This window comes from Pseudopipra pipra, chromosome W (genome assembly GCF_036250125.1).
Source record: "Pseudopipra pipra isolate bDixPip1 chromosome W, bDixPip1.hap1, whole genome shotgun sequence".
NCBI lineage: Eukaryota > Metazoa > Chordata > Aves > Passeriformes > Pipridae > Pseudopipra > Pseudopipra pipra.
In genome coordinates, this window is record NC_087580.1 from 54996 (window position 1) to 73075 (window position 18080).

General features: G+C 60.8%; 2 protein-coding genes and 1 long non-coding RNA gene across 3 annotated transcripts in view; 2 read left to right on the forward strand and 1 right to left on the reverse strand.

The window, feature by feature from the left end:
- The window catches only part of LOC135404761 (uncharacterized), a 257462-nt gene that overhangs the window by 20118 nt on the left and 219264 nt on the right, over positions 1–18080 (forward strand). The window lies entirely within an intron of this gene.
- Positions 1–18080, reverse strand: part of LOC135406465 (flotillin-1-like) — a 44069-nt gene that overhangs the window by 16999 nt on the left and 8990 nt on the right. Inside the window, 7 exon segments of the mRNA XM_064640829.1 lie at positions 253–298; positions 2111–2292; positions 3101–3127; positions 3129–3254; positions 10522–10617; positions 14955–15074; positions 16497–16640. Coding sequence (XP_064496899.1) covers positions 253–298; positions 2111–2292; positions 3101–3127; positions 3129–3254; positions 10522–10617; positions 14955–15074; positions 16497–16640 — 741 coding nt within the window.
- Positions 12824–14068, forward strand: LOC135406466 (uncharacterized). The gene is made up of 3 exons (XR_010426269.1): positions 12824–12852; positions 13860–13889; positions 14029–14068. It is a non-coding gene; the product is annotated as an uncharacterized LOC135406466 (long non-coding RNA).

Here is an 18080-nt window from a genome sequence, read left to right on the forward strand (position 1 = left end):
CTGTGGGACCCATGGGATCAATGGGGACACCTGAGACCCCAAAACCCACCCGGGAGACCCCAAAACCCACCTGGGACCCCCCAAATCTCATCTGGGACCCCCCAAAACCCACCTGAGACCCCAAAACCCACCTGGGACCCCCCAAATCTCATCTGGGACCCCCAAAACCCACCTGAGACCCCAAAACCCACCTGAGACCCCAAAACCCACCTGGGACCCCCCCAAAACCTCCCTGGGACCCCCAAAACTCACCTTGAGGGCCTCGGCCTCGGCCTCCGCCTGGAGTAGCACCTGCGTCCTGCAGGGGGCGCCACGTCAGAGGGGCGGGGCTTCCGTTAGAGGGGCGGGGCTTCCCTCAAGGGGGCAGGGCCTCTCTTAAAGGGGCGATGGCTTCTCTTAAAAGGGCAATGGCTTTTCGTAAAAGGGCAATGGCTTTTCGTAAAAGGGCAATGGTTTTTCTTAAAAGGGCAATGGCTTCTTTTAAAGGGGCAGTGGCGTCTCTTAAAGGGGTAATGGCTTCTCTTAAAAGGGCAATGGCTTTTCTTAAAGGGGCAATGGTTACAGCAGGCTGGGGGTGTGGCTTGGCTGTAAAGCTTCTCATAAAGGGGCGTGGCTTTATTTAAGGGGCGTGGCTCGTCTTAAAAGAGGCGGGATGTCATTAAAGGGGTGGGGCCCGCCAGGGAGGGGGTGTGGCTTGCTTTAAGTGGGTGTGGCTTCTCGTAATAGGGGGCAAAGGGATGCTCTTAAAGGGGCGATGGAGTCACCTGAGGGGGTGGGGTTGGAGGTGGGGTTTAATAGAAGGGGCGTGGTTGCATCTTAAAGGGACAACGCTTCTTTTAAAAGGGCCGTGACATCACCCAAGGGGGTGGGACCCACCTCATTGGGGGAGTGGCCTTGCAGAGCAGGGTGTGGCTCTGCTTAAAAGAGGCGTGGCTTTTCTTAAAAGGGCAATGGTTTCCCTTAAAGGGGCCATGGATTCACCTCAGCCAGTGGGACCTGTAAGGGTGGGGGTGTGACTCACTTTGAGTGGGTGTGGCCTGTCTTAAAAGGGGCAAGGACTCACTTAAAGGGGGAATGTCATCCAAGAGCTTGGAACCAGGCAAGATGGGGGCGTGGCTCGGTCTTAAATTGGCAATACCTCTCTAAGAAGGGCAGCAGTTCCCTTAAATGGGCAATGGCTTCGTTTGAGTGGGTGGGACCCACCAGGGTGGGGGTGTGGGTCACTGGAGAGGATCTGGCTCCTCCTTAAAAGGGCAACACTCCTCTTTGGAGTTGCAACGCTTCTCTTAAAAGGGAAATGTTTCTCTTAAAAAGACAACGTTTCTCTTTAAAGGGCAACGCTTCTCTTAAAAAGGCAGTCTGTCTTTTAAAAGGGCAATGCTTCTCTTAAAAGGGCAACATTTCACTTAAGGGGCAATGTTTCTCTTAAAAAGGCAGCGAATCTCTTAAAAAGGCAGTGCTAAAGGGGCAACCGTTCTCTTAAAAGGGCAATGAGTCTCTTAAGGGGGTAATATTTCCCTTAAAAGGGCAGCAAGTCTCTTAAAAGGGCAACGTTTCTCTTAAGGGAGCAATGTTTCTCTTAAAAGGGCAGTGAGTCTCTTATAACAGCAATGGTTGTCTTAAAAGGGTAATGGTTCTCTTAAAAGGGCAACGCTTCTCTTACAAGGGCAACAGGTCTCTTAAAAGGGCAATGGTTCTCTTAAGGGGGCAATGTTCCTCTTAAAAGGGCAGTGCTATTCTTAAAGGGGCAATGGTTCTCTTAAAAGGGTAATATTTCTCTTAAAAGGGTAACGCTTCTGTTAAAAGGGCAATGGCATCACTCAGACAGGTGGGACCCACCCAAAGGGCTCAATGGCTGACTGGGAGAAGGCATGGCTCCTTTTTAAAGGGGTAACGCTTCTCTTAAAGGGGCAACAGCTTCAAGGTAGCGGGACTCACCCAAAGGGCTCAATGGCTGGGAGAAGGCGTGGCTTATTAAAGGGGCAACGCTTCTCTTAAAGGGGCAACGGCTTCACCCAAACTGGCAGGACCCACACCCAAAGGGGGCCCCACCTGGCCGCGAGGAGGGCGTGGCCGCTCCCCCCTCCCCCTTAAAGGGGCCGCGTCTCACCTCTGGGCCTCGGCCAGGCGCTCGAGGCGGAACCTCTCGGCCTCGGCGGGTTTGCGGACGGTGGCCTCGAGCTCCCGCTGGCGCCGCCCGACCTCCTGCTCCTGCAGCTGCGCCCGCTGCGCCCGCTCCACCACCTCCACCTGCGCCCGCTGCTCCGCGATCGCCTGCTGCGTGCGGGCCGCCTGCACCGGGGGGGGGGGGATGGGGGGTCAGGGGGGAGTTTGGGGGGTCACAGGTGGGTTTGGGGGGTCACAGGTGGGTTTAGGGGGGAGTTTGGGGGGTCACAGAGGGGTTTGGGGGGTTACAGGTGAGTTTAGGGGGGAGTTTGGGGGGTCACAGAGGGGTTTGGGGGGTCACAGAGGGGTTTGGGGGCATCTCAGGGGTGTCTGGGGGCACTTCAGGTGGGTTTTGGTGGGTCCCAGGTGTGTTTTGGGGGGTCCCAGGTGTGTTTGAGGGGTCCCAGGTGTGTTTTGGGGGATCCCAGGTGTATTTGGGGGGGTCCCAGCTATATTTTGGGGGGTCTCAGCTGTATTTTGGGGGTTCCCAGGTGTGTTTTGGGGGGTCTCAGGTGTGTTTTGGGGGGTCTCGGGTGTGTTTTGGGATATCCCAGATATACTTTGGGATATCTCAAGTGTGTTTTTGGGTATCCCAGGTGTGTTTTGGGGGGTCCCAGGTGTGTTTTGGGGGGTCCCAGGTGTGTTTTGGTGGGTCCCAGGTGTGTTCTGGGGGTTCCCAGGTGTGTTTTGGGGGTTCCCAGGTGTGTTTTGGGGGTTCCCAGGTGAGTCTGGGAGATCCCAGGTGTGTTTTGGGAGATCCCAGGTGTGTTTTGGGGGTTCCCAGGTGTGTTCTGGGGGTTCCCAGGTGTGTTCTGGGGGTTCCCAGGTGTGTTTTGGGGGTTCCCAGTGAGTCTGGGAGATCCCAGGTGAGTTTTGGGGGTTCCCAGGTGTGTTCTGGGGGTTCCCAGGTGTGTTTTGGGGTCGGGAATCCCACCTGGAGCTGGAAGGCGAGCTCGGCGGGTGGCGCGGCGGGCGCTGACGGTGCCGTCACACTGGGCCTGGCACAGCCGGAAATCCCGCTCGGAGCGAGCCGTGGCCCCCTCGGAGAGCAGCTGGGCCGAGAGCTGCTCCTGCCGGGCCCGGGACTCCTGGGAATAACGGGAATAACGGGAATGATGGGATAATGGGAATGATGGGATAATGGGCTGAGAGCTGCTCCTGCCGGGCCCGGGACTCCTGGGAATAACGGGAATATCAGGGATAATGGGAATGATGGGAATATCAGGGATAATGGGAATGCTGGGAACACTGAGATACTGGGAATACTGGGATAGTGGGATACCGGGAATGCTGGAAATACTGGGAATAATGGGAATACTGGGAATGATGGGATAATGGGAATGGGCAGGGAGCTGCTCCTGGCGGGCCCGGGATTCCTGGGAATATCAGGAATAATGGGATAATGGGAATGATGGGAATAATGGAAAACTGGGAATACTGAGAGCACTGAGATACTGGGAATACTGGGAATAATGGGAATACTGGGAATATTGGGAATGATGGGATAATGGGAATGATGGGAAGGGGCTGAGAGCTGCTCCTGCCGGGCCCGGGATTCCTGGGAATGTTGGGAATGTTGGGAATATCAGGGATAATGGGGATGGGCAGAGAGCTGCTCCTGCCAGGCTCAGGATTCCTGGGAATAACGGGAATTATGGGAATGATGGGGATGATGGGGAGGGGCTGAGAGCTGCTCCTGATGGACACGGGGGTCCTGGGAATATTGGGAATAACGGGAATAATGGGAATGATGGGATAATGGGGAGGGGCAGAGAGCTGCTCCTGCCGGGCCCGGGATTCCTGGGAATAACGGGAATAACGGGAATAATGGGAATAATGGGGATGATGGGGAGGGGCTGAGAGCTGCTCCTGCCGGGCTCAGGATTCCTACAGGGAATATTGGGAATAACGGGATACTGGGAATACTGGGATACTAGGAATACTGAGAATGCTAAGATACTGGGAATGCTGGGATAGTGGGATACTGGGAAGACTGGGAATACTGGGAATGCTGGGAATGCTGGGGGAGGGGCCGAGAGCTGCTCCTGCTGGGCTCGGGATTCCTGGGAATAATGGGAATAATGGGAATACTGGGGGGACTGGGAGGGACTGGGATGGACTGGGAGGGACTGGGAGCACTGGGATGGACTGGGAGGGACTGGGGTGGACTGGGAGGGACTGGGATGGACTGGGAGGGACTGGGAGGGACTGGGAGGGACTGGGATGAACTGGGAGGGACTGGGGGGAACTGGGAGGGACTGGGGGGAACTGGGAAGGACTGGGAGGGACTGGGATGGACTGGGATGGACTGGGATGGACTGGGAGGGACTGGGGTGGAGTGAGATGGACTGGGAGGGACTGGGATGGACTGGGGTGGACTGGGAGGGACTGGGAGGGACTGGGATGGACTGGGAGGGACTGGGATGAATTGGGGGGACTGGGATGAACTGGGAGGGACTGGGGTGGACTGGGAGGCACTGGGAGGGACTGGGATGGACTGGGATGGACTGGGAGGGACTGGGAGGGACTGGGAGGGACTGGGATGAACTGGGAGGGACTGGGGGGAACTGGGAGGGACTGGGATGGACTGGGTGGAACTGGGAGGGACTGGGATGGACTGGGAGGGACTGGGAGGGACTGGGTGGAACTGGGAGGGACTGGGATGGACTGGGAGGAACTGGGATGGACTGGGATGGACTGGGATGGACTGGGATGGACTGGGAGGGACTGGGATGGACTGAGATGAACTGGGATGGACTGGGAGGACTGGGAGGGACTGGAGGGACTGGGATGGACTGGGATGGACTGGGATGGACTGGGAGGACTGGGAGGGACTGGGAGGGACTGGGATGGACTGGGAGGGACTGGGAGGGACTGGGAGGGACTGGGATGGACTGGGAGGGACTGGGATGGACTGGGATGGACTGGGAGGACTGGGAGGGACTGGGATGGACTGGGATGGACTGGGATGGACTGGGATGGACTGGGAGGACTGGGAGGGACTGGGAGGGACTGGGATGGACTGGGAGGGACTGGGAGGGACTGGGAGGGACTGGGATGGACTGGGAGGGACTGGGATGGACTGGGATGGACTGGGAGGAACTGGGATGGACTGGGATGGACTGGGAGGGACTGGGATGGACTGGGAGGGACTGGGAGGGACTGGGATGGACTGGGAGGGACTGGGAGGGACTGGGATGAACTGGAATGGACTGGGAGGGACTGGGATGGACTGGGAGGGACTGGGAGGGACTGGGATGAACTGGGATGGACTGGGAGGGACTGGGATGGACTGGGAGGGACTGGGAGGGACTGGGATGAACTGGGATGGACTGGGAGGGACTGGGAGGGACTGGGAGGGACTGGGAGGGACTGGGATGAACTGGGATGGACTGGGAGGGACTGGGATGGACTGGGATGGACTGGGAGGAACTGGGATGGACTGGGATGGACTGGGAGGGACTGGGATGGACTGAGATGAACTGGGATGGACTGGGAGGAACTGGGATGGACTGGGAGGACTGGGAGGGACTGGGATGGACTGGGAGGGACTGGGAGGGACTGGGAGGGACTGGGATGGACTGGGAGGAACTGGGAGGGACTGGGATGGACTGGGAGGGACTGGGAGGGACTGGGATGGACTGGGATGGACTGGGATGGACTGGGAGGGACTGGGATGGACTGGGAGGGACTGGGATGGACTGGGAGGGACTGGGAGGGACTGGGATGGACTGGGGTGGACTGGGATGGACTGGGAGGGACTGGGAGGGACTGGGAGGGACTGGGAGGGACTGGGATGGACTGGGAGGGACTGGGATGGACTGGGAGGGACTGGGAGGGACTGGGATGGACTGGGAGGAACTGGGATGGACTGGGGGGAACTGGGAGGGACTGGGATGGACTGGGAGGGACTGGGATGGACTGGGAGAGACTGGGAGGGACCGGGATGGACTGGGAGGGACTGGGAGGGACTGGGAGGGACTGGGGAGACTGGGATGGACTGGGATGGACTGGGAGGGACTGGGATGGACTGGGAGGGACTGGGAGGGACTGGGAGGGACTGGGAGGGACTGGGAGCACTGGGATGAACTGGGATGGACTGGGATGGACTGGGAGGGACTGGGATGGACTGGGATGGACTGGGAGGGGCTGGGAGGGACTGGGATGGACTGGGAGCACTGGGGGGACTGGGATGGACTGGGAGGGACTGGGAGCACTGGGATGAACTGGGATGGACTGGGATGGACTGGGAGGGACTGGGAGGGACTGGGAGGACTGGGAGGGACTGGGATGGACTGGGATGAACTGGGATGGACTGGGATGGACTGGGATGGACTGGGAGGACTGGGAGGGACTGGGAGGGACTGGGAGGGACTGGGAGGGACTGGGAGGGACTGGGAGGGACTGGGATGGCACTGGGAGCACTGGGATGAACTGGGATGGACTGGGAGGGACTGGGAGGGACTGGGAGGGACTGGGAGGAACTGGGATGGACTGGGAGGGACTGGGAGGGACTGGGAGGGACTGGGATGAACTGGGATGGACTGGGAGGGACTGGGAGGGACTGGGAGGGACTGGGATGGACTGGGATGGACTGGGAGGGACTGGGATGGACTGGGAGGGACTGGGAGGGACTGAGATGAACTGGGAGGGACTGGGATGGACTGGGAGGGACTGGGTGGAACTGGGAGGGACTGGGATGGACTGGGAGGAACTGGGATGGACTGGGATGGACTGGGATGGACTGGGATGGACTGGGAGGGACTGGGATGGACTGAGATGAACTGGGATGGACTGGGAGGACTGGGAGGGACTGGGAGGGACTGGGAGGGACTGGGATGGACTGGGAGGGACTGGGAGGGACTGGGATGGACTGGGAGGGACTGGGAGGGACTGGGAGGGACTGGGAGGAACTGGGATGGACTGGGATGGACTGGGAGGGACCGGGATGGACTGGGATGGACTGGGAGGGACTGGGATGGACTGGGAGGGACTGGGAGGGACTGGGAGGGACTGAGATGAACTGGGAGGGACTGGGATGGACTGGGAGGGACTGGGTGGAACTGGGAGGGACTGGGATGGACTGGGAGGAACTGGGATGGACTGGGATGGACTGGGATGGACTGGGATGGACTGGGAGGGACTGGGATGGACTGAGATGAACTGGGATGGACTGGGAGGACTGGGAGGGACTGGGAGGGACTGGGAGGGACTGGGATGGACTGGGAGGGACTGGGAGGGACTGGGATGGACTGGGAGGGACTGGGATGGACTGGGATGGACTGGGAGGAACTGGGATGGACTGGGATGGACTGGGAGGGACTGGGATGGACTGGGAGGGACTGGGAGGGACTGGGATGGACTGGGAGGGACTGGGAGGGACTGGGATGAACTGGAATGGACTGGGAGGGACTGGGATGGACTGGGAGGGACTGGGAGGGACTGGGATGAACTGGGATGGACTGGGAGGGACTGGGATGGACTGGGAGGGACTGGGAGGGACTGGGATGAACTGGGATGGACTGGGAGGGACTGGGAGGGACTGGGAGGGACTGGGATGGACTGGGAGGGACTGGGATGGACTGGGAGGGACTGGGAGGGACTGGGATGGACTGGGATGGACTGGGATGGACTGGGAGGGACTGGGAGGGACTGGGAGGGACTGAGATGAACTGGGAGGGACTGGGATGGACTGGGAGGGACTGGGTGGAACTGGGAGGGACTGGGATGGACTGGGAGGAACTGGGATGGACTGGGATGGACTGGGATGGACTGGGAGGGACTGGGATGGACTGAGATGAACTGGGATGGACTGGGAGGAACTGGGATGGACTGGGAGGACTGGGAGGGACTGGGATGGACTGGGAGGGACTGGGATGGACTGGGAGGGACTGGGAGGGACTGGGAGGGACTGGGATGGACTGGGAGGGACTGGGATGGACTGGGAGGAACTGGGATGGACTGGGATGGACTGGGAGGGACTGGGATGGACTGGGAGGGACTGGGAGGGACTGGGAGGGACTGGGATGAACTGGGATGGACTGGGATGGACTGGGGTGGACTGGGAGGGACTGGGATGGACTGGGAGGGACTGGGAGGGACTGGGAGGGACTGGGAGGGACTGGGATGGACTGGGAGGGACTGGGATGGACTGGGATGGACTGGGAGGGGCTGGGAGGGACTGGGATGGACTGGGAGCACTGGGGGGACTGGGATGGACTGGGAGGGACTGGGAGCACTGGGATGAACTGGGATGGACTGGGATGGACTGGGAGGGACTGGGAGGGACTGGGAGGACTGGGAGGGACTGGGATGGACTGGGATGAACTGGGATGGACTGGGATGGACTGGGATGGACTGGGAGGACTGGGAGGGACTGGGAGGGACTGGGAGGGACTGGGATGGACTGGGAGGGACTGGGATGGACTGGGATGGACTGGGATGGACTGGGAGGACTGGGAGGGACTGGGAGGGACTGGGAGGGACTGGGATGGACTGGGATGGACTGGGAGGGACTGGGATGGACTGGGAGGGACTGGGAGGGACTGGGAGGGACTGAGATGAACTGGGAGGGACTGGGATGGACTGGGAGGGACTGGGAGGGACTGGGATGGCACTGGGAGCACTGGGATGAACTGGGATGGACTGGGATGGACTGGGAGGGACTGGGAGGGACTGGGATGGCACTGGGAGCACTGGGATGAACTGGGATGGACTGGGATGGACTGGGAGCACTGGGATGAACTGGGATGGACTGGGATGGACTGGGAGCACTGGGATGAACTGGGATGGACTGGGAGGGACTGGGATGAACTGGGATGGACTGGGATGGACTGGGAGGGACTGGGATGAACTGGGATGGACTGGGATGGACTGGGATGAACTGGGAGGGACTGGGAGGGACTGGGATGGACTGGGAGGGACTGGGAGGGACTGGGATGGACTGGGAGGGACTGGGAGGGACTGGGATGGACTGGGAGGGACTGGGGGGTGATGGGGTGACACAGAGAACGGGGGGACATGGAGGGGACAGGGAGGTGACACAGGTGACAGGTACAGGCGGTGAGGGATGGCAAGGAGGTGACACAGGTGACAGGGAGGTGACACAGGTGACACGGGTGATAGAAGTGACACAGGTGACACAGGTGACAGAGGTGACAGGGAGGTGACACAGGTGACACAGGTGTGACATAGGTGACACAGGTGACAGTTACAGGTGGTGAGGGATGACAAGAAGGTGACACAGGTGACACAGGTGACAGAGGTGACAGGGAGGTGACACAGGTGACAGAGGTGACAGGGAGGTGACACAGGTGACAGGTACAGGTGATGAGGGATGACAAGAAGGTGACACAGGTGACACAGGTGACAGGTACAGGTGGTGAGGGATGACAAGAAGGTGACACAGGTGACAGGGAGGTGACACAGGTGTGACACAGGTGACAGAGGTGACACAGGTGACAGGTGACACAGGTGACAGGGAGGTGACACAGGTGATGCAGATGTGACACAGGTGACAGGGAGGTGACACAGGTGACAGACATGACAGGTAACAGGGAACTGACACAGGTGATAGGGAGGTGACACAGGTGACACAAAGGTGACAGAGGTGACACAGGTGTGGCACAGGGACAGGGAGGTGACACAGGTGACAGGTACAGGTGGTGAGGGATGACAAGAAGGTGACACAGGTGACACGGAGGTGACACAGGTGACAGGTACAGGTGACACAGGTGACACAGGTGACACAGGTGACACAGGTGACAGGTACAGGTGACACAGGTGACACAGGTGACACGGAGGTGACACAGGTGACAGGTACAGGTGACACAGGTGACACAGGTGACACAGGTGACACAGGTGACAGGGAGGTGACACAGGTGACAGGTACAGGTGATGAGGGATGACAAGAAGGTGACACAGGTGACACAGGTGACAGGTACAGGTGGTGAGGGATGACAAGGAGGTGACACAGGTGACACAGGTGACAGATACAGGTGGTGAGGGATGACAAGGAGGTGACACAGGTGATAAGGAGGTGACACAGGTGTGACACAGGTGTGACACAGATGACAGAGGTGACACAGGTGACACGGGTGACACAGGTGTGACAGAGGTGACAGGTGACAGAAGTGACACGGGGTGACACAGGGGACAGGGAGGTGACACAGGTGACAGGTGACACAGGTGACACAGGTGACAGGGAGGTGGCAGACGACACAGGAGTGAAAGATGATACAGGTGACAGGTACAGGTGATGAGGGATGACAAGGAGGTGACACAGGTGCCAGGGAGGTGCCAGGAGCCGGGGAGGTGCCCCAGGTGCGCCCCAGGTGTGAGTGGGCGGGGCCTCACCCGTATCCCGGCGTCCCGCTTGGCCTCGGCCTCTCCCACGCGGGCGTCGCGCTGCACCTGAGCCGTGCGGGCCTTCCCCAGGGAGCGCAGGTAATCCTGGAACAACACACCTGGTCACACCTGTGTCACACCTGTGTCACCTGGGACACACCTGGGACACACCTGAGACACACCCCTGTCACCCCTGAGCCGTGCGGGCCTTCCCCAGGGAGCGCAGGTAATCCTGGAACAACACACCTGGTCACACCTGGGACACACCTGGGACACACCTGTGTCACCTGGGACACACCTGGGACACCTGAGACACACCCCTGTCACCCCTGAGCCGCACGGGCCTTCCCCAGGGAGCGCAGGTAATCCTGGAACAACACACCTGGTCACACCTGGGACACACCTGTGTCACCTGGGACACACCCCTGTCACCCCTGAGCCGTGCGGGCCTTCCCCAGGGAGCGCAGGTAATCCTGGAACAACACACCTGGTCACACCTGGGACACACCTGTGTCACCTGGGACACACCCCTGTCACCCCTGAGCCGTGCGGGCCTTCCCCAGGGAGCGCAGGTAATCCTGGAACAACACACCTGGGTTACCTGTCACACCCCTGTCACACCTGGGACACACCTGTGTCACACCTGTGTCACCTGGGACACACCTGGGACACACCTGTGTCACGTGGGACACACCCCTGTCACCCCTGAGCCGTGCGGGCCTTCCCCAGAGAGCGCAGGTAATCCTGGAACAACACACCTGGGTCACACCTGTGTCACACCTGGGACACACCTGGGACACACCTGTGTCACCTGGGACACACCCGTGTCACCTGGGACACACCTGGGACACACCTGGGACACCCCCCTGTCACCCCTGAGCCGTGCGGGCCTTCCCCAGCGAGCGCAGGTAATCCTGGAACAACACACCTGGGTCACACCTGTGTCACACCTGGGACACACCTGTGTCACCTGGGACACACCTGGGACACACCTGGGACACACCTGGGACACTCCCCTGTCACCCCTGAGCCATGCGGGCCTTCCCCAGAGAGCGCAGGTAATCCTGGAACAACACATCTGGTCACACCTGGGTCACCTGGGACACACCTGTGTCACCTGGGACACACCCCTGTCACACCCGAGCCGTGCGGGCCTTCCCCAGGGAGCGCAGGTAATCCTGGAACAACACACCTGGGTTACCTGTCACACCCCTGTCACACCTGGGACACACCTGTGTCACCTGGGACACACCCCTGTCACCCCTGAGCCGTGCGGGCCTTCCCCAGGGAGCGCAGGTAATCCTGGAACAACACACCTGTCACACCTGTGTCACCTGGGACACACCTGTGTCACCTGGGACACACCCCTGTCACCCCTGAGCCGTGCGGGCCTTCCCCAGGGAGCGCAGGTAACCCTGGAGTGGGATAAACACACCTGTCACACCTGGGACACACCTGGGACACACCTGTGTCACCTGGGACACACCTGGGACACACCTGGGACACACCTGGGACACACCTGGGACACACCTGGGACACCTGTCACAGCTGGGGACACCTGGGACACAGCTGGGACACACCTCGAGGACACCTGGGACACACCTGGGGACACAGCTGGGACACACCTGTGTCACCTGGGACACCTGAGTGCAGGTGAGCCCTGGGACAGGCACAGCTGGGTCACTCCATGGGCTGGAACACTGCACAGGTGTGTCCTGGGTGTGTCCCAGGTGTCCCCAGGTGTATCCTGGGTATGTTCCAGGTGTGTCCCAGGTGTGTCCTGGGTGTGTCCCAGGTGTGTCCTGGGCGTGTCCCAGGTGTGTCCCAGGTGTGTCCTGGATGTGTCCCAGGTGTATCCAGGTGTGTCCCAGCTGTCCCCAGGTGTCCCCATGTGTGTCCCAGGTGTATCCTGGGTGTGTCCCAGGTGTCCCAGGTGTGTCCCAGGTGTCCCCAGATGTGTCCTGGGTGTGTCCCAGGTGTATCCCAGGTGTATCCCATGCCCCCCAGGTGTATCCCAGGTGTATCCAGGTGTATCCCATGTACCCTAGCTGTATCCCAGGTGTATCCCATGTCCCCCAGGTATATCCAGGTGTATCCCAAGTGTACCCCAGGTGTATCCCAGGTGTCTCCAGCTGTATCTCATGTCCCCCAGGTGCATCCCAGGTGTATCCAGGTGTATCCCATCTGTCCCAGGTGTATCCCAGGTGTATCCAGGTATATCCCAGGTGTATCCCATGTCCCCCAGGTGTATCCCAGGTGTATCCCATGTCCCCCAGGTGTACCCCAGGTGTATCCAGGTGTATCCCACGTCCCCCAGGTGTATCCCAGGTGTCTCCAGGTGTACCCCAGGTGTCTCCCATGTCCCCCAGGTGTATCCCAGGTGTATCCAGGTGTCCCCAGGTGTCCCCTCCCCACCTGCTCGTCGTGCACGTCCTTGAGTGTGTAGCTGACCACGGAGATCCCCGTGGATATCCCAGGTGTATCCCATGTCCCCCAGGTGTCCCCAGGTGTATCCCAGGCCCCCCAGGTGTATCCAGGTGTACCCCAGGTGTAACCCATGTCCCCCAGGTGTCTCCAGGTGTCCCCCAGGTGTCCCCAGGTGTCCCCTCCTCACCTGCTCGTCGTGCACGTCCTTGAGTGTGTAGCTGACCACGGAGATCCCCATGGATATCCCAGGTGTATCCCATGTCCCCCAGGTGTATCCCAGGTGTATCCCAGGTATATCCAGGTGTATCCCAGGTGTATCTCATGTCCCCCAGGTGTATCCCATGTCCCCCAGGTGTATCCCATGTCCCCCAGGTATATCCAGGTGTATCCCATGTCCTCCAGGTGTATCCCAGGTGTATCCAGGTGTATCCCATGTCCCCCAGATGAATCCCAGGTATATCCCAGGCGTACTCCAGGTGTATCCCAGGTGTATCCCATGTCCCCCAAGTGTACTCAGGTGTACCCCAGGTGTATCCCAGGTGTATCCCATGCCCCCCAGGTATATCCAGGTGTATCCCAAGTGTATCCCAGGTGTAACCCATGTCCCCCAGGTGTATCCAGGTGTATCCCATGTCCCCCAGGTGTACCCCAGGTGTATCCAGGTGTATCCCATGTCCCCCAGGTGTATCCCAGGTGTATCCAGGTGTATCCCATGTCCCCCAGGTGTATCCAGGTGTATCCCATGTCCCCCAGGTATATCCAGGTGTATCCCAGGTGTATCCCAGGTGTATCCAGGTGTATCCCATGTCCCCCAGATATATCCAGGTATATCCCAGGTGTGTCCAGGTGTGTCCCACGTCCCCCAGGTGTATCCCAGGTGTATCCCAGGTGTACCCCAGGTGTCTCCAGGTGTACCCCAGGTGTATCCCATGTCCCCAGGTGTATCCCAGGTGTATCCCAGGTGTCCCCAGGTGTGCCCCAGGTGTCCCCTCCTCACCTGCTCGTCGTGCACGTCCTTGAGTGTGTAGCTGACCATGGAGATCCCCGTGGATATCCCAGGTGTATCCCATGTCCCCCAGGTGTCCCCAGGTGTCCCCAGGTGTATCCCAGGTGTATCCAGGTGTATCCCACGCCCCCCAGGTGTCCCCAGGTGTCCCCTCCCCACCTGCTCGTCGTGCACGTCCTTGAGTGTGTAGCTGACCACGGAGATCCCCGTGGATATCCCAGGTGTGTCCCATGTCCCCCAGGTGTCCCCAGGTGTATCCCAGGTGTATCCTATGTACCCCAGGTGTCCCCAGGTGTATCCCATGTCCCCCAGGTGTATCCCAGGTGTATCCAGGTGTATCCCATGTCCCCCAAGTGTATCCCAGGTGTATCCAGGTGTATCCCATGCGCATCCCATGTACCCCAGGTGTATCCAGGTGTATCCCAGGTATATCCAGGTGTACCCCAGGTGTATCCAGGTGTACCCCAGGTGTCTCCAGGTGTACCCCAGGTGTATCCCAGGTGTACCCCAGGTGTATCCCACGCCCCCCAGGTGTGTCCCCAGGTGTCCCCTCCCCACCTGCTCGTCGTGCACGTCCTTGAGTGTGTAGCTGACCACGGAGATCCCCACGGATATCCCAGGTGTATCCCATGTCCCCCAGGTGTCCCCAGGTGTCCCCAGGTGTATCCAGGTGTATCCCACGCCCCCCAGGTGTATCCAGGTGTATCCAGGTGTATCCAGGTGTATCCAGGTGTACCCCAGGTGTCTCCCATGTCCCCCAGGTGTCCCCAGGTGTCCCCAGGTGTATCCCAGGTGTATCCAGGTGTACCCCAGGTGTACCCCAGGTGTCCCCTCCCCACCTGCTCGTCGTGCACGTCCTTGAGTGTGTAGCTGACCACGGAGATCCCCATGGATATCCCAGGTGTATCCCACGCCCCCCAGGTGTATCCAGGTGTATCCAGGTGTACCCCAGGTGTACCCCAGGTGTATCCCACGCCCCCCAGGTGTGTCCCAGGTGTCCCCTCCCCACCTGCTCGTCGTGCACGTCCTTGAGTGTGTAGCTGACCACGGAGATCCCCATGTTGACGAGGTCGGACGAGGCCACCCGGAAAACCTGATCCGAGAACTTCTGCCGGTCCTTGTAGATCTCCTGGGGGCGGGGCCAGATCAGGGGGCGGGGCTTGGACTCGGGGGGGCAGGGCCGGCTCAGGGGGTGGGGTATGATGAGTATAACAGGGTGGGGTTTAACAGGGAGGGGCGGGGCTTAAAGGAATGGGGTGGGGCTTGGCCGAGGGGGTGGGGCTGGATGCAAGGGGTGGAGCCAGGTGGGCGGGGCTTGAGTCTTGGGGGCGTGGCTTGTGGCTGGGTTGGGGCAGGTGGGTGTGGCTTGAGGGTGGGTGGGGCCTGGTGGGTGTGGTTTGAGGGTGGGTGGGGCCAGGTGGGTGTGGCTTGAGGTGAGGGGCAGGGCTCAAGCAAGGGTGGGGCCAGGGGGCGTGGCTTAAGCAAGGGGGTGGAGCCAAAGTGTCCACAAAGGGGCGGGGCTTATATATTAGGGTGGGGCCAGGGGTGGGGCCAATAGGAAGGTGGGGCTTAAAGCAGGGGGTGGAGCCAAAGTTTTCAGAGAGGGTGTGGCTGTGGGCGGGGCTTTAACGGGGGTGGGCTCAGAGGGCGTGGCCTGAGTCTGGGGGTGGAGCCAAAGCATCCACGGGGCGGGGCCAGGAGGGAGGTGGGGTTTATATTGGGGTGGAGCCAACAGGAGGCGGGACTTGGCCTTGGGGGTGGAGTCTATTTGGGTGGGGCTGGGGGCGGGGCTTAACTCGAGGTGAGCCAGAGGGGTGGAGCTTGTGTGGGTGGGCGGAGCTGTAGTGAAGGGGCGGGGCTTCCAGCAGGTGGGTGGAGCTTTGGAGGTGTGGCTTGCCTGTGGGCGTGGCACCCCAGGGGCGTGGCTTCTCAAAGGGGGCGTGGCCTATGGGTTAATAGACCTCCAAAGAGGGGGCGGGGCCACTTCACAGGGCGTGGCCAGCCCCAAAATGTGGGTGGCCACTCCCCAAGGGGGTGTGGCTGTCAGAGGGTGTGGCTTCATAAAGGGGCGTGGCATTCAAAGGGGGTGGGGCTTATGAGTCAAAGAGGGGTCTGGGAGCTCTTAAAAGGGCAATGACCAGTCCCAAGGTGGGGGGGCCCCCCCTGTGGGGCGTGGTCATGCACAGAGGGGCGTGGTCATCCACAAGGGGGCGTGGCCACCCATAAGGGGGCGTGGCTTCCTAATTGGGTGTGTCTTATGACCTTCCAAATGAGTGGGGGGGGGCCTTAAAAGGGCCACGGCCAATGCCAAAGAGGGTGTGTGGGTGGAGCCCATGGGAGGGTGTGGCTTCCCAGGGAGGGGCGTGGCTTCAAGGGGGGCGTGGTCATCCATAAGGGGGCGTGGCTTCCAGCTCAATGGACCTTCCAAGTGGGCAAATGGGCTCTTAAAAGGGCCACGGCCGATCCCAAAGGGAGGGTGTGGGTGGGGCCCGTGGGGGGTGTGGTTTCCCGGGGAGGGGGCGTGGCTTCCGGGGGGGGGGCGTGTCCTGACCTCGACGGTCATGTGGGCCATGATGGCCCTCTGGTGGCCCTCGAGGGTCTCCAGGGCGATCTGGCCGATCTCGGACTCCGACTTGCCCAGGAACATCTGGCAGGCGGCCGCCAGCATCTCCTTGTTCTGCCCCTGGATCTTCACCTGGGGGGGGGGAAAGGGGGCACGGGGGGGCACCTGGGACCTCCCAAAACACACCTGGGGCACGGGGGGGCACCTGGGACTTCCCAAAACACACCTGGGACTCCCAAAACACACCTGGGATCTGCTCTGATCACCTGGGACCTCCCAAAACACACCTGGGGCACAGGGGGGCACCTGGGACCTCCCAAAACACACCTGGGGCACAGGGGGGCACCTGGGACCTCCCAAAACACACCTGGGGCACGGGGGGCACCTGGGACCTCCCAAAATATATCTGGGGCACGGGGGGCACCTGGGACCTCCCAAAACACACCTGGGACCTCCCAAAACACACCTGGGACACAGGGGGGCACCTGGGACCTCCCAAAACACACCTGGGGCACGGGGGGGCACCTGGGACCTCCCAAAACACACCTGGGACCCTCCCTGATCACCTGGGACCCCCCCAATCAGCTGGGACCCCAAAACACACCTGGTACCCCCCCAAAACACACCTGTGACCCTCCTTGATCACCTGGGACCCCCCCAATCAGCTGGGACCTCCCAAAACACACCTGGGACCCTCCCTGATCACCTGGGACCACCCCGGTCACCAGAGACTCACCCCGATCAGCTGGGACCCCCCCAATCAGCTGGGACCCCCCAAAACACACCTGAGACCCCCCCAAAACACACCTGGGACCCCCCAAATCTCCCCTGGGACCCCCTCGCTCACCTGGTACCCCCCTGATCATCTGGGACCACCCAAAACACACCTGGGACCCCCCAAATACTCCTGGGACCCCCTCAAATCCCACCTGGGACCCCCAAATTCACCTGGAACCGCCCAGTCCTACCTGAGACCTCCCAAAACACATCTGGGACCCCCCAAAACACACTGGGGACCCCCAAACCCCACCTGGCACGCCCAAAACGCCCCTGGGACCCCCCAAAACACACCTGGGACCCCCTCAAATCCCACCTGGGACCCCCAAAACTCACCTGGGACCCCCCAATTCTACCTGGGACCCCCAAAACTCACCTGGGACCCCCCAATTCTACCTGGGACCCCTCAAAACTCACCTGGGACCCCCCAAAACTCACCTGGGACCCCCCAAACATCACCTGGGACCCCCCAAACCCCACCTGGGACCCCCGCGGGGTGGGGGGGTTAAAATGGTGGTTGGCGTTGCCCTTTTAAGGAGCGGCTCTCTCCTCAGGGTGGGCCCCACCGCGCCAGCGCCATTTTCAGGGGGGTCTCCTCCTCTCCAGGGGGTTTTGGGGGGTCCCGATCCCCCAAATCAGGGTCTTTCACCCCCCCCGGGGGTGTTTTTGGGGGTCCCTAAACCGTCGCTGCTTTAAGAAACCCCCTTTGGGCGGGGCCCGCTATAACCGCTCTTAAAAGGGCAATGCCGCCCCTGGTTATTCCTAAGGGGGGCGGGTTGGGGGGTCCCGGGGGGG